Raw genomic sequence first — 17,064 nt, 5'->3', positions numbered from 1 at the left:
TTTCTTTCTTTCTTTCTTCTTTCTTCAGAATACTGAAATCTTAACCTTCCCCTTCTTATTCACCTTCTGATTATTTTTATTGATACAGTTGCCTGTGGATTATGGGTACAACTGCCAGCACAGCTCAGCAGACAGTAGCAACATTTGAGAATATTCACGGCAGCGGAACCATGGAGGATCACCATTCCCTCAGTATCCATTCCTTCCAGACCATTGGCCTCCACAATAACAAAGCCAAGTCTATCATTACTAATAAGGTGGCGCCTGTTGTCATTACGTAAGTTGCAACCACCAGTTATATTCTCCACACATCCTTTAATCTTTGTCCCAACCTTCTGGAACTTCCTTCTCTTCTAATGGCTGTGATATTATCTGTATAGTTAGGTATAGTTGTTGGTGTAACATAGACACAGAAACCTGCCCTACATATGACAGTTTGAATGCAGTCTCTTGGTTATTCTTATTCCCCAATCAAAAAAAAATAGCCACAGCATAAAATAAAACTAATAAAATTTTCTTGGCATATAAAACTTGCAAGTTAAATACAAGAGAGGAATAACATGGGTTTCCAGCTGAACATAAAAGCTAAGTAATCAGGATTAATGTCCATCCCATTCTCCCAAAAGAGGTTTTTCCAATCCGATCATAGCTTTATATGTATTATTTCCCCTTAAAACCGAGTTGCGTTATAATTGGTTTATGAAATTTAAGCATATAAATGAGGAACAGGTAACATTAATGGGCTGATAGCCCCAAGGTTGACTCAGCCTTCCATCCTTCCGAGGTAGGTAAAATGAGGACCCAGATTGTTGGGGGCAATTAGGCTGACTTTCTAATAATGCCGCTTGGGGTGTGTGTGAAAGCCCTAACAAGCAGGCATATACATAGAATGAAGGCTACTGCTAAGCTTGTAAGCCGCCCTGAGTCTTCGGAGAAGGGCGGGATAGAAATGGAATTAAAAAATAAAAATAATAAAATAAAATTTGGATATTGAAAAAAACAAAACAAAGAACAACAAATGACTTTTACAGAAAGCGAGAATAGTCCCAAAACATAGCTTTACCAAATGCCATCTGCACAAGCTCCTTAGATCAAAGGTCCCCAACCTTTTGGGCACCAGGGACCAGTTACCTGGAGAAATATTTTTCTGTGGACCGGAAGGGGCGTGGCTTTGTCTGCTGCCTGCATCATGTGGATGAGGCTTTCCTTGTTTGTGCAGACCAGTTGCTGGCATGCCGTGGCCCGGCACTGGTCCACGGGCCAAGGGTTGGGAACCCTTGCCTTAGATTATCCTCTGCTTCCCTTTCTGAGTCTAACTTTATCTGTAACCAAGGAGAGAAGCAATCTAGAATTAAGGAGGAATGTCCTAACGGTGAGAGCCAATGGAATCGCTTGCCTTCAGAGGTTGTGGGCGCTCTTTCAAAAAGAGATTGGCCAACCATTTGTCTGAAATGGTATAGTATCTCCTGCTGGAGGAGGGAGTTGGACTAGAAGACCTCCAAGGTCCCTTCCAACTCTGCTTTCTGTGAAATTCTTTCTCTGCTGGATATGTGGATACACATCCTAGCAATCCTCAGAACTCAGCCATACACTATTGTTATGCCTAGGGCCACCTCTAGGATCTCGGTGGGATCTTGGAGTTTTGACGATGCTGTTGGAGAAAACAAAGAAATAGCTTGGTCATAGGTGGCAGTTTTGAAAATCCGTTCAGTCTTTTTTCACTGATATTTTTTTTATAAATACAAAAATGAGATAAATCACAACTGAGCTCATTCTAAGATTCCATATTGGCCTTACTAAGTTTGCACAATTTGAAACAAAGAATTGAGAGTTTCTTATTGGTTACAGCCAGACAGGTAGTAGCAGGATCCTGGAAAGCAACTTGGATTGTAATTTTGTATAGACTACATAGCAGTACGTACATATGTTCGGTGTAAAATAGTACAGTTAAACGAACTGATTTGACTTACAGCTGTGAGCTTGTTCGTTTATTTTGTTGCAGAGTTTACAATCTGGGTAAGATGTATCAACTTTCTATGAATAGAAAATTAAGCAATGGAGTCTTATGATGCTTGTTTGACCACAGTATATATTTTAATTGCAGAAAAACCAACCAATTTCTGTCATGTGTTTCTTTACAGCTACAATTGCAAGGAAGAATTTCAAATACATGATGACTTATTGAAAGCCAGCTATACTGTGGGGCGGATTACAGAATCTACTCCAGAACACTACCTTGTCCAGGTGAATGTTGCGGATTATGCATGGATATTCAATTTGTTGTTGTTAGTTGCAAAGTCGTGTCCGACCCATCGCAACCCTATGGACAACGTTCCTCCAGGCCTTCCTGTCCTCTACCACCTTCTGGAGTCCATTTAAGCTCACGCCTACTGCTTCAGTGACTCCATCCAGCCACCTCATTCTCTGTTGTCCCCTTCTTCTATTGCCCTCAATCTTTCCCAGCATTAGGCTCTTCTCCAGTGAGTCCTTCCTTCTCATTAGGTGGCCAAAGTATTTGAGTTTTAGCTTCAGGATCTGACCTTCTAAAGAGCAGTCAGGGTTGATCTCCTCTAGGACTGACCGGTTTGATCGCCTTGCAGTCCAAGGGACTCGCAGGAGTCTTCTCCAGCACCACAGTTCAAAGGCTTCAATTCTTTGGCGCTCAGCCTTTCTTATGGTCCAACTTTCACTGCCATACATTGCAACTGGGAAGACCATAGCCTTGACTATATGCACTTTTGTTGACAGGGTGATGTCTCTGCTTTTTAGTATGCTGTCTAGATTTGCCATTGCTTTCCTCCCGAGGAGCAAGCGTCTTTTAATTTCTTGGCTACAGTCCCCATCTGCAGTGATCTTGGAGCCCAGGAAAATAAAATCTGTCACTACCTCCATTTCTTCCCCATCTATTTGCCAGGAATTGAGAGGGCCAGATGCCATGATCTTGGTTTTCTTAATGTTTAGTTTCAACCCAACTTTTGCACTCTCCTTCACTCGCAACAAGAGGCTCTTTAGTTCCTCTTCACTTTCTGCCATTAGAGTGGTATCATCTGCATATCTTAGGTTGTTGATGTTTCTTCCGGCAATCTTAATTCCAACTTTTGATTCATCTAGCCCAACTTTTGATTCATCTAGCCCTGCCTTTCTCTGCATATAAGTTAAATAGGCAAGGCGACAGTATACAGCCTTGCCGGACTCCTTTCCCAATTTTGAACCAATCAGTGGTTCTGTGTCCAGTTCTCACTGTTGCTTCTTGGTCCGCATATAGGTTTCTCAAGAGACAAATAAGATGGTCTGGTACGCCCATCTCTTTAAGGACTTGCCACAGTTTGTTATGATCCACACAATCAAAGGCTTTAGCATAGTCAATGAAGCAGAAGTAGATGTTTTTCTGGAACTCTCTAGCTTTCTCCATGATCCAGCATATGTTAGCAGTTTGATCTCTAGTTCCTCTGCCTCTTCGAAATCCTGCCTGTACTTCTGGTAGTTCTCGATCCACATACTACTGGAGTCTAGCTTGTAGGATTTTAAGCATAACTTTACTAGCATGTGAAATGAGTGCAATGGTGCGATAGTTTGAACATTCTTTGGCACTGCCTTTCTTTGGAATTGGAATGTAAACTGATCTTTTCCAATCCTGTGGCCACTGTTGAGTTTTCCAAATTTGCTGGCAAATTGAGTGTAGCACTTTTACTGCATCGTCTTTTAAGATTTTGAATAGCTCAGCTGGAATACTGTCACCTCCACTAGCTTTGTTGTTGCTCAGCTTTTCTAAGGCCCACTTCACTTCACATTCTAGGATGTCTGGCTCGAGGTCAGTGACCACCTCGTTGTAATTATCAGGGACATTAAGCTCATTCTTGTATAGTTCTTCTGTGTAATTTTGCCACCTCTTCTTAATCTCTTCTGCCTCTGTTAGGTCCCTGCCATTTTTATTTATTTATTTATTTTATTTAGTTATATTTATATACCGCCCTATTCCCTGAGGACTCAGGGCGGTTTACAGGGAATTAAAAATCCAAAATACAAAAATTAAGAACAAATTAAAAAGTATTAAATTAACCCTGTAGTCAGTTAAAAAACCCCAAATTAAAAATTCTTCCTCAGTCTGGGCCCGAGAGCTGAAAAAGCCAGGTCTTCAGGCCCCGGCGGAATGATCGGAGGTCGGGGGCAGTCCTCAGCTCCACTGGCAGCTGGTTCCAGAGGGCAGGCGCCCCCACTGAGAAGGCCCTATCCCTGGGTGTCACCCGCCGGCAATCTCTCACCGGCGGAACCCTGAGCAGACCCTCCCTGTGGGAGCGCACTGGGCGAAGGGCGTTTGATGCCGGCAGCAAGTGTTCCCTCAAATATCCCGGACCCAGGCCATGTCCTTTTGGTCCTTTATCATGCCCATTTTTGCATGAAACGTTCCTTTCATCTCTCCAATTTTCTTGAAAAGATCTCTGGTCCTCCCTATTCTATTGTTTTCTTCTATTTCTTTGCATTGTTCATTTAAGAAGGCATTCTTATCTCTTCTAGCTATTTTTTGGAATTCTGCATTTAATTGGGCATATCTTTCTTTTTCTCCCTTGCCTTTCGCTTCCCTCCTTTCCTCAGCTATTTGCAAAGCTTCCTCAGACAGCCATTTTGCTTTCTTGCATTTCTTTTTCTTTGGGATGATTTTGGTTGCTACCTGTTGTACAATGTTGCGAACCTCTGTCCATAGTTCTTCAGGCACTCTGTCTATCAGATCTAATTCCTTAAATCTATTTGTCACCTCTACTGTATATTGAACGGGGATATGATTTAATTCATACCTGACTGGCCTAGTGCTTTTCCCTACTTTCTGTAATTTAAGCCTAAACTTTGCAACAAGAAGCTCATGGTCTGAGCCACAGTCAGCTCCTGGTCTTGTTTTTACTGACTGTATAGAGCTTCTCCATCTTTCGCTGCAGAGCATATAGTCAATCTGATTTCTGTGTTGACCGTCTGGTGATGTCCATGTGTAGAGCCGTGTCTTGGATTGTTGGAAAAGAGTGTTTGCTATGACCATCATATTCTCTTGACAAAATTCTATTAGCCTGTGCCCTGCTTCATTTTGTACTCCAAGGCCAAACTTGCCTGTTATTCCAGTTATCTTTTGGCTTCCTACTTTAGCATTCCAATCCCCCATGATGATAAGGACATCATTTTTTGGTGTTAGTTCTATAAGGTGCTGTAGAGCTTCATAGAACTGGTCAATTTCATCCTCTTCAGCACCGGTGGTTGGGGCATAGACTTGGACTACTGTGATATTGAATGGTTTGCCTTGGATTCGAACTGAGATCATTCTGTCATTTTGAGGATTGTATCCCAGTATTGCTTTTCCTACTCTTTTATTGACTATGGCTACTCCATTTCCTCTGAGGGATTCTTGCCCGTAGTAGTATACCTGATGGTCATCTGAATTAAATTCACCCATTCCTGTCCATTTTAGTTCGCTGATACCTAAGATGTTGATGTTTAGTCTTGTCATCTCTTGTTTGACCACGTCCAGCTTTCCTTGATTCATGGATCTTACATTCCAGGTTCCTATGGAGAAAAAATCTTTACAGCATCGGACTTTCCTTTCACCACCAGACACATCCACAGCTGAGTGTCCTTTCGGCTTTGGCCCAGTCGCTTCATTCTTTCTGGCGCTACTAGTACTAGCCCTCTGCTCTTCCCCAGTAGCATATTGGACGCCTTCCGACCTGAGGGGCTCATCTTCCAGCGTCATATCGTTTTGCCTTTTGGTACTGTCCATAGGGCTTTCATGGCAAAGATACTGGAGTGGGTTGCCATTTCCTTCTCCAGTGGATCACGTTTTGTCAGAACTCTCTGCTATGACCTGTCCGTCTTGGGTGGCCCTGCACGGCATAGCTCATAGCTTCATTGAATTACGCAAGCCCCTTCGCCACGACAAGGCAGTAATCCATGAAGGGGGATATTCAATAGGATGTGGTAATTAAAAATATTTTAAAAAGAGCTTTTCTGGGCCAAAAGATGAGCATCCCATTTCTCATAATGGCCAACAGAGGCCAAGAAACATGATGTAGCCTTCCTGTTCTGGTTCCCTGCCCAACAAGTGGTGCTTTGCAGCATAATATTGCTGGCTGAATATTTATTATTGAGCTTTAATAGGCAATGACCGTGATAGGACTGTCTTCTGTGAATTTGTCTGGTCCTCTGCAGATTCTCAATCATGTTATTTTTGTGAAGACATTAATTGACTTAACACTGCCTTCTTTTGCACATTGACATCTCTCCATTTTTTTTGTTACTGTTCCACGTAGGGGAAATATTTTATGGTCCGTGATGTATACGGCATATTAGATGCCCTGAATACTTCCAGCACTTGTGGGGCTCCCAACTTTCGGCAGGCCAAAGGAGGATATGCAGTCTTTGGGATGGGGCAGCCCAGCTTTGGTGGATTCAAGCAAGTCCTGCAGAAGCTCCAGAATGATGGTCATAAGGTCTGTATATGAAAGAAAGCCAAACTGAGATAGGTGGCTGGCTGGGGAACGTTGAAGTCCTCAAGTCCTTAAAGTTGCCAAGGTTGGACACCTCTGATTTAAGGTGCTGGTACTTACCTTTAAAGCCCTACATGGCTTAGGCCCGGGATATTTGCAGGACCGTCTGCTGCTGGGGACGACTTCCCATCGCCCAGTACGCTCACACAGAGAAGGCCTCCTCAGGGTACCATCGGCCAGACAATGTCGGCTGGCGACCCCCAGGGGGAGGGCCTTCTCTGTGGGAGCGCCAGCCCTCTGGAATCAACTCCCCCTTGAGCTTCGGATGGCCCCGGACCTCCGGTCCTTTTGCCGCGAGCTCAAGACGTTCCTTTTCCATCAGGCTGACCTGGATTGACGATGGGTTTTTAAAATGTTTTAATTTTTAACTGTGTAGTTAATTTATTTTGGGGCTGTTATTTAATTCTTTTTTAATTTTTGTATTGTTGTTTTTATTGCTGTTAGCCGCCCTGAGTCCTTCGGGAGATAGGGCGGCATATAAGTCCCAAAAATAAATAAATAAATAAATAAACAGTGGCCAAAGGTTCAGCATTCCTGTTTGTGTCATAACAAAGTTACGCAAAAGCACCCTTGTAGCCCCCATGTATCCTTCTCACAAACGGTTCAAATGCACCTGCATTGTAGATATGTACACATGCTTTTATGCACTTGTTATTAGATGGGAGAAAACATTGGAACTTCTATTTTTTCTCCCAAAGGCATTTTGATGTATCTTTGACTTTTCCCTAACTACAAGAGAAATCCGATTCTTGCAGTGTATTTCTTGTTCTCTTGCAGACCTAGAGGTTTGCCCTTGGAACAAGTGCCCTGAAGGACAATGTGCAGAACATCTCAGTGAAGTCCAAACTTGTAGATAAATTACTGCAGACCACAAAAAGCTTTGCATGTAAATCAGCGTTTCTCTACTCTCTATTGAGAATTTAGCCAACACAGTTCTCTTTGTCATAGCAGGAATGTATTGTGTTTTGCGTTCGTGAAGAACCTGTGCTTTTTCTGCGGATGGACAATGATTTCATCCCCTTCACTCCAAGAGCCAAGGAGAACTTGAAGGAGAACCTACACAATCTGCACACAGGAGTTAAAGTAGAAGACCTGGAAGTCTCTATTCGAAAAGAGGTGATTTTTCAGAGCTACATGAAGGCGCGCTGCATTTGAGATTTGCTTGAGATATACTTTCCCACTTTTATTACGGATAATTCTTGAACTTATGAACTGTTGTTTAATGACCATTTGAAGTTACAACAGACTTTTAAAAAAGCTTCTGATGACCCATCGTCAGAATTATGACTGCCCACTCCTCCTTGTGGTCATGTGATTGTATTTCTGGTGCTTCAGGCAGTTGGCTCACATTTACAACCAAATTGCAGTCATGTGCCCACAATTTGTGACTTTTGTTTTGCCATTTTCTGCCAGAAAATGGCAAAAACCTCCAACCTTTGGCTATGCTGGATTCACTTAACAACTGTGTGGCTTGTCTAATGGCCACGTGATTTATTTAGCAACTTTGGAGACTTAGAACCATTTTAAATACGATTGTAAAATCGAGTCTGGTCATGTGTGGTCTTAATGACCGGGCTCAGTTGTGGTCATAAGTCAAAAACTGCCTGTAATATCATTTAGTCTACAACGTCCACTTTCTTTGGCCACAACGTGTCTTATTTTGAGTATACTGACTTATTTTTCCCAGACACCATTGCTTTTAAATTTTTATTTAAAGAAGTAGCACAGCGTTAATTACATTATTATATAGTTGTGCTGTCCCACTCACTCACACGCGCATGTTAACGGTGGTTTAGTGGGTTTATTAATATTCCCCAGCAATTCTCTTCAAAAAAAAAACCCACCAGAACTGTCCTAAGTAAGTCCAGCCAAAAGCAGACCAATGCTAGTTCACAGAGCAATGGCCAATGAGTCCACAAGGCACTTGAAAGTTTCCCAAACAAGAGAAATCCACCAGGCAAAGTTAAATCCACAATACAAGAGGGTTCACGAGGCAAGAAAAGTCACAAGGCACAATCCAGGCATGGTGTCAACCTAAAGCAAGGCAGGAAACACACAGCTAGGAATAAAAAATAAACATATTATTCCCAGCATCACCTCCACCTGACTGCTGTGCTAAATAGCCAGCTTCTGGTGCAGCCCATCAAGAAGGGTGAGGCTTCCTCCTCACAAGTAATCTGGCTGACCTTCGCTGCTCCTGCCTTTTCTCTGCCCTGTGTGTTCTTCGATCAGGTGAAGAAAGCAGTTGTTTTTCCTTATTGCTGACCAGCTGCATGCTTTCCCCACCTGAAGCCTCAGGGCTGTCCTGCGGCAGCCGTGCTTCAGCCAAATCCCTCTCCGACGGCTGCTCAGAGCCATTGACCAACTCCCCTCCAGACATGCCCAGAACTGGTTCATCTTCCTCCGAGCTGGCATCTGGAGAGGTATCTGGGGAAGCATCCGGAGGGAGTCATCACAATAGTACAAAATATTTCTCAGGGGTTTAAGTTTGGGAACGAGAATGGCTATCAAATTGCATGGTGTCCTTTTAACATTTCTGTGCCATTGATTCCATTTTTAGATGTCTGCACAACACGATAGAAGCCTATCTGGCACATATCTTGGTATCTTAGTGGTGTTATGATCCAATCTTAATATGGGTCCTATAATGTCTTCATGAATAAGTTGAGATGAGTAGGACCAGAGCCTTTTCCTTTGTATCTTTAAAGGTAAAGGTAAAGGTTCCCCCGCACATGCGTGCTAGTCGTTTCCAACTCTAGGGGCCGGTGCTCATCTCCGTTTCAAAGCCGAAGAGCCAGCGCTTGTCCGAGGACGTCTCCGTGGTCATGTGGCCGGCATGGCTGTTTCCTTCCCACCGTAGTGGTCCCTATTTTTCTACTTGCATTTTTATGTGCTTTCGAACTGCTAGGTTGGCAGAAGCTGGGGCGAGTAACAGGCGCTCACTCTGTTACGCGGCACTCGGGATTAGATGCGCCAAACTGCCGACCTTCTGATCGACAAGCTCAGCGTCCTAACCCACTGAGCCACCGCGTCCCTATTTGTATCTTTACGGTGACCCATTTAGCAGAGTCAGCAAGTAGGCCTAAGGAAGAAAACTGCATAGAACAGGCTGTAGATAATGTTTTATAAAGCAAGCCTCTTCTCAGTTTGGTTTCTTGGATTTATCTGTTGAAGATCCATGACTTTGCCCAGCTGAGTGAAAATATCTATTATGTCTACAATGATACTGAACATTTCAAAGATGAGCCACATTCAGTCAAAATTTTCTGTGAAGAGGACATCCAGGTGACGGAGGAAGTGTACAAGAGGCCTGTCTTCCTGCTGCCATCTTATAGGTAAATTTCGGTGGAAGAGAATCTTGTCCTTATTAATAAATAATTTTACTAACTTAGACTTTATTTCTTTTCAGCATTCTCTGTTTTACCTAAAAAGCAGCATTACAAAACATTACAATCTGTCCTCAACTTACAACTATTTATTTACTGACAGTTTGAAGTTGCAACAGTGCTGAAAAAAAGTGACATTACTGGTTTTCACACTTAGGACTATTGCAGCATCCCCATGGTCACATGATCAAAGTTCGGGTGCTTGGCAACTGGCGTGTATTTATGACAGTTGCATTATCCCTGGGGTCATGTGATCGCCATTTGAACCCTTCCCAGCCGGCTTCCAGCAAGCAAAGTCATTGGTGGAAGCCAGATTTACCTCACGACCCCATGATTCATTTAACGACTGCAGCGATTCACTTAACAGCTGTGGTGAGAAAGGTCATAAAATCTGCCTCACTTAGCAACAGAAATTTTGGGCTCAATTGTAGTCGTAAGTCGAGGACTAGCTGTATTCCAAGAATGCAGGGCATCTCTTTGAGCTGATAGGTTTATTAAAATTTAGAGCAAAAGCCTGCCTGCTCTTTCTTGGTGTCGAGATCCAAAATGACTGCCACACAGTAAGTAAGACCAGTCACGTGGATAGAAAATATTTCCTCAAAGGCAAAGTCATGACAGTTTCTTGAAACTAATCTGGTTGATCTCCAGGATATTTGGTACCATCCTAGCTTCCATGGGCTTTTTTAGGGTTAAATGTAGCTGTCCTCTTCCCCCATGTTTAAGAAAACTTATGGTTTCAGGTGCTGGAGCCTGGTACCATATTTCCCACTCGAATTTCTTATTTCTAATTAAACGTATCAAAATTAACTTTGGAGAGACAAGGAGTTTTCCAGATGTCCAGGCTGTAGATTATTGTAGATTGCTGCCCACAGACACCTGGTTATCTATCTCTGTATTATAAAGTGACTGGATTAGCAAATTGTCCCAGTATAATGTACAGACTTATGACTGGTCGCTTAGCGACCCTTCAAAATTACAATGGACCTCCCCAGGGCTACGTTCGACCCAGCTGTCCCCCCATTTGAGGCTGTTTTTGCAAACTTGGTACAGCTATTTGCAGTGTCTTGTGGTCATATGACCACAATTGATGGCATTTTTGCAGAAAATGGCTTTCCCCCCCCCCGACAAAAACACTCCATAGAGAACAGTTCGCTTAACGATTGCTGTGTTTACTTAATTCTATAGTATTCTATTCAAATTGTAATTCTAAGTCTGTACTAATTCTAATTCTAATCTATTCAAATTCCATTCCATTCCATTTCTATTCTAATTCCAATTATATTCTAATTTTAATTCTATTTTAATTCCATTCTACTCTAATGGAATTAAGAATTATACTCTAATTCTTAATTCAATTCTAATTCTATTCTCTTCTGTTTCTAATTCTAATCTAATTTTATTCTAATTCTATTGTACTCTATTTCCATTCTAGTTCTAATTCTATTCTATTCTATTCTGTGCTATAGTTCTGTGCCTTATCTTCTAATATTAATTCTGCTCATTTCTATTTAATTCTCCTCTAATTCTGTTCCATTCTAATTCTGTTCTGTACTATTGTATAGAATTGTTCTAATTGTAATTCTATTCTAATTCTATTCTACATCTCATTCAATACTTCCAATAATAATAATAATAACAATAATAACAATAACAACAACAACAATAATAATAATAATAATAATAAAGCTGAAACTGTTTCACATTTAATATGTGAGTGCAGCAAAATCGCGCAAACTGATTACAAAGCTAGACGTGACCGAGTTGCTAAACTAATCCACTGGGCATTGTGTAAAAAATACGACTTGCCTGTGTCCGAAAAGTCGTGGGAACATAGGGTGGAAAAAGTTGTCGAGAATGAGAGGGTGAAGATCTTGTGGGACTTCCGAACACAGACAGATCACCATTTGGAACACAACACGCCAGATATCACAGTTGTAGAGAACTGAAGCGTACAGCTGATTGATATCGCTGTACCGGGAGATGCCAGAGTCGAAGAAAAAGAACTGGAAAAAATTATGAAATACCATGACCTGGCCATCGAAACTGCACGATTATAGATGAAACGTGTAACAGTGATACTCATTGTCATCGGGGCACTGGGAACTATGTCCAAAAACTTTACAAAACACATCAAGAAATTGCAACTTCCTGCAATAACTCCAGCAAAGCTACAAAAAACTGCACTACTCGGAACATCTTACATTTTAAGGAGATACCTGGCTGGCAGCAGCCCATGTCAACCATTAGTGCCAGTCAATTTGAGTGTTCAGTTGACTGAGTTTCATGTTTTATGAATAAAAGTTTAATAATAATAATAATAATAATAATAATAATAATAATAATAATAATAATAACAACAACAACAACAACAACAACAACAACAACAACAACAATAATAGGAAGGGACCTTGGAGGTCATCTAGTCCAACCCCCTGCTCAGGCAGGAAACCCTATATTCATTTCAGACAAATGGCTGTCCAGTCTCTTCTTAAAGACTTCCAGTGTTGGAGCATTCACCGCTTCTATTCTCTCAAATTCTATTCTATTTATAATTCTAATTCTAATTCTGTTCAAATTCTAATTCTACTCTAATTCTTATTTTTTTTCTTTTAATTCTAATTTTGTTCTATTCTTTCTAATTGTATTATGTTCTGTTATATTCCAAATTCTATTCTAATTTTAATTCTATCTTATTCTAAAATCTATTCTAATTCTATAATTCTAGTTCTATTCTAATGCTATGGTAGATTCCGTTCCATTCCATTCCATTCCATTCTATTCCATTCCATTCCATTCCATTCCATTCCATTCCATTCCATTCCATTCCATTCCATTCTACTCTACTCTACTCTACTCTACTCTACTCTACTCTACTCCTATTCTATTCTATTCTATTCTATTCTATTCTATTCTATTCCTTAATTCTAATTCTATATTAATTCTAATCTAATTCTATTTCTCTTGCCCTGCCCTTGCCTCTACCACTGTTCCCTACATCACTCTCACTTCCCCTGCTTGTCCTTCTCCCCATCCCTCGTCCTTCTCTGTCCACCTCCAACTCCCCATAGCCCTTGTCCTCCCTCAGTCCTTCTATCCTTCCCTCACTCCTGCCTTCTCCTCCTTGTCCCTGTCCACCTATTTGTTTCCCTCCCCTTCCTCGTAGCTATACCCCTCCCCTGCTGCCCTTCCCTCTCTCCTATCCATTTCCCTCACCCTCCCTCCTCTCCTTTGCTCACTCACCTCTGCTAATCTGCAATGGATGAAGTCATGAAAACATTAAAATTGCCCCCCCCAGTTGTTCTTCCCTGCCCTTCTCTTCCCTGTCCCCTCCCCCTCTCCCCATCCCCTCCCCTTGCTACTCCACGTCCACCCCTTCCCTAGCCTTCTCCCCTCTCTCCTCTCCTCCCCTCCTCCCCTCCCTTCCTCCTCTCTCTCCCTCCCTCTCCCTTAGTTCCGGTAATAAACCTGCCTGGATGAAGTCATAAAGGCCTTAGCGTTCCCCCCTCCCTATTTGTGCCTACCCTTCCTTCTCTCCCTGTCCTGTCACCCTCCCCTCCCCTCTCCTACTGCACCCACTTCACTTCTTCGTCCCCCTCCTTTTTTTCCTTCTTCGTTCTCCACCCTTCCCTTCCCTCTTTGTCCTGTCCCCCTTCCCTCTCCCCCTCCCCTCTTCTCCCCCTCCCCTTTGACTCCCTCACCTTCCCCATCTTCCTTTCCCCCTTCCCCGATTCTCCCCCTCCCCTTTTTATCTTCCTCCCATTCCCCATACCCATTCCCCTCCTCCTCCTCCTGACCCTGACTCTCAACCTCACTCATGCTCCCTCTCAGCCTGGGCCTCACCTTTTCACCCTGATCCTCTCACCTAACATTCTTGTTCTCACCCTCATCCTAAATCAAACTCTCACTCTCCCTTACTCCTCTAAGAGTTGGCTACAAAAAAAAGAGGGGAGCTTCCCCACAGTCCAGGAGCCCCACTGAAGAGCAGCCTACCTCTAGGAAGGCATCTTCACACTGATCACTGATAACTGGCAGTAACTGACACTTTAGCCCACAGGGATGAAATCATAAAGCCATGAGAATTCCCAAGGAGATGACCCGCCTCCCTTATCCTCCTATCAAAGGGCACCTGCTCCTCCACCTTTGTGACCTACACCCACGCCACACAAGGGTCTCTAGGAAGCTACCAAGCCAAACTCTAAAGCAGGGCTTTTCAACCAGTGGTACGGGTAACACCTGTGGTACATTGGCACCTGGCAGGTGGTATACAACCACCCTAGAAAAGAGGTATTGGGGGAGGGGAATGAGCTGAACCAGTGGCAGCACCGCACAAGCCTGAGCAAGAGATGCCTGGAGCTGCAGGGCTATCAGGGCTCAGCGGAAGCGTCAGGATCAGCGCTTCTTTGGGGCTGTCAGGGCTCAGAGGAAGCACCAGGATCAGCGCCAGGCTCCAGCTGGAGCTCGGCACTGATCCTGGGACTTCTGCTGAGCTCAGAAGAAGCGCCGATCAGCTGGAATGTTGCAGCATCTCCAGGGTCTTGTGATTTACATTCAGATGCTTGGCAACTGATTCATAGTTATGACGGTCACAGTGTCCCAAGGTCATGTGAAGTGACCAAAACTTGCTGCGACCACCCAGAAGAGGGGGGGGAATAAAAACCAAACACCCCACCCCCGCTGCCAATCCTCAACAGAAATGCTCACAAGAATGAAAACCTCGGACAGGAGGAAGAGCGCTGCCGGGTGGGCAGGTAGGTGTCTTGCTTGGCTCTGGCTTGGGGGGCATTTTTCAGTGCCATTGTAACTTCGAACAGTCACTAAGCGAACAGTTGTAAGTCGAGGACTACCTGTACTTCATCACTTTTTTTCCTTTTGGGGGGGGGTCATCATGATTTTGACACCTTGCTAGGCGACTGGTGGTACTCGGATGTTGCCGTATCCTAAAAGTGGTACAATGGGTGGAAAGGTTGAAAAGCCCTGCTGTAAAGCTGCCTATTTGTCATTTTTCTGCACGGAAGCCCTGGCTGGCTCTTTGGGATGTGGATTGCCTCTTGTTACAGATGCTCCGCTAAGTGCTTCAGCACTACTAAGCAGCTTAATAGTCTGCTGTTTTCTAAAGTTAGGGGTTGGCAGCAGACCTGACTATGTTTAGGGTAGACACTGAAATAGATTTATCCAGTGCTTTTTTTGTAAAAGAAAAAGGTGCCGGAACTCACACATGTCATACAACCCGCCTTGCCTACCTTACAAGGTTCCATCCAAAAAAAGGTGCCGGAACTCCGTTCTGAGCGTTCTATGAGGAAAAAAGCCCTGGATTTATCCCTTTGAATCAACAGGACCGAATCTTAACAATTTTCGCTGAGTTTTAGTGGCACAACTTTGACAGATTTTGAATCCAGCTCATTGTCTGGAAAGACCAATCGTTTTTTAAACCATAATTATTCAGATTCTGTCACATGTAGACCCATTGCAGTATAGGTTGTGCACTGTTTTCTGTTTGAGAGAGGGAAGGGGAAAAAATTCTTTTACATTGATTATTTCTTCACCCACTGTTTGAGGTCTCTGTCTTCCACATATCTCCTTATTTAGTTAGTGAAGCTCCTCTTGTTTTCCCCATTAAAGAGGCAGGGCATTATAAATATTTGAAAATGACAGTGGAAATGGAATATGGCGGGCAAATTAAACTGCCTGTGTACATCAGAGACGAGAGGGCCTGAACAGGGAGTTGGACTAGAGCAGGGGTGTCAAACTCAATTTCATTGAGGGCCGCATCAGCATTGCGGTTGCCCTCAAGGTGCCGGGTGGGTATGGCCAGGGTGGGCGTGGCCTGCTGGGTGGGCGTGGCTAGAGTGCGTATGGCCTACTGGGTAGGCGTGGCCACCTCTACATCGTTCGCATCAAGGGTGCCTATGGGGGCCTGGGCAGGAGTGGGACAGATCTGAGGGTCTCTGGCAGAAGGAGGGTCTCTGGGCCAGGGCCAAGGCAGTGGGGGCCGTTCCCACACTGTTTCCAGGATGGCTTCGCGGGCCGCGTGAAACCACTTTGCGGGCCAGATCCGGCCCCCAGGCCTTGTGTTTGACATGTTTGGACTAGATAGAAGTTTTCCAAGGTCCCTTCCAAATCTGTAAACCCATTCGTTATTCTAATGATGATTCCCCAAAAGGTCATAAAATCAAGTCCTGATGGCCAACTTTATGAACATCACAAATTGTGACTGTGCTAGGAAGGCTCCACGACGGTCATGAATAGAGGACTACCCATCTTTCGTTCAGTTTTGATTTAATGCATTTTGTAAAATTTAGCCAAACCGTATCTTTTTTCAACAGACATGGTTGATGAATAAAGGATGTGATGGTTAAAATTTGTTATGGTTAAAAATAAAGCCCTGTCTTTTATTCAGAAATGTATAATCGAAACAGTCAACATGAGAAAGCAGTGGGTAAGCAACATGATACCTGAATTCCTTCTTTTCATCGTGCCAGTGTGTTGAATTTAAAGGTTTTTCTAAATGTCTCTATCCAAGAATACGTTCAAAGCTTGCCTGCATTTTGACCAGAGTTGTTTTCAAAAACTGGAAATAATTAAATTTTTCTTGGTTGTAGGTACCATCGTCTGCCTTTGCCTATGGATGGAGCTCCTTTAGACACACAGTTTGATGATTTCATCACTTTCCTTCGGGTAAGGCCTGATGCCAGATGTTAATCTACAAACTGTCTTTTATTTAATAAGCTGAGTTGGGAAAAGGAAACACATTTATTTATTTATTTATTTATTTATTTATTTATTTATTTATTTATTTATTTATTTATTTATTTAAATTTAATTTAATTTAATTTATGTACCGCCCTTCTCCCGAAGGACTCAGGGCGGTGTACAGGGCAATGCAATAAAATACAATGTACAAAAATTAAAAATATTAAATACTATAGCCCTATTCAATAAATTAATACAAAACTATAAAATACCCCTAAACCCATCAGACCAGGCCGGCTTGTTCAAATTCTTCCTGTTGGGCGGAGATACTACAAACATTTGCTTTTCCTCCTCTCTATTTACCTCTGCCGAGTGTAGATTCATGTGTCTATTTCTGGGACCCTCTAGCTGGTGTTTGAACACACGCATTTGCTAGATGCCTGTATTTGCTTTAGGATCAT

The 17,064-nt window shown here is 43.0% G+C and overlaps 1 protein-coding gene across 1 annotated transcript in view; it reads left to right on the top strand.

The window, feature by feature from the left end:
• The window catches only part of PALD1 (phosphatase domain containing paladin 1), a 141,813-nt gene that overhangs the window by 45,683 nt on the left and 79,066 nt on the right, over positions 1–17,064 (top strand). The window contains exons 2-7 of the mRNA XM_083364774.1: positions 89–277; positions 2,142–2,244; positions 6,291–6,470; positions 7,479–7,643; positions 9,702–9,862; positions 16,513–16,588. Of these exons, the coding sequence (XP_083220900.1) occupies positions 102–277; positions 2,142–2,244; positions 6,291–6,470; positions 7,479–7,643; positions 9,702–9,862; positions 16,513–16,588 (861 nt within the window). The 5' untranslated portion in view covers positions 89–101. The remainder of the gene's footprint in view (positions 1–88; positions 278–2,141; positions 2,245–6,290; positions 6,471–7,478; positions 7,644–9,701; positions 9,863–16,512; positions 16,589–17,064) is intronic.

Source organism: Vipera ursinii (genome assembly GCF_947247035.1).
Source record: "Vipera ursinii genome assembly, chromosome: 5".
NCBI lineage: Eukaryota > Metazoa > Chordata > Lepidosauria > Squamata > Viperidae > Vipera > Vipera ursinii.
This window is presented reverse-complemented; position numbering and strand designations above follow the sequence as displayed.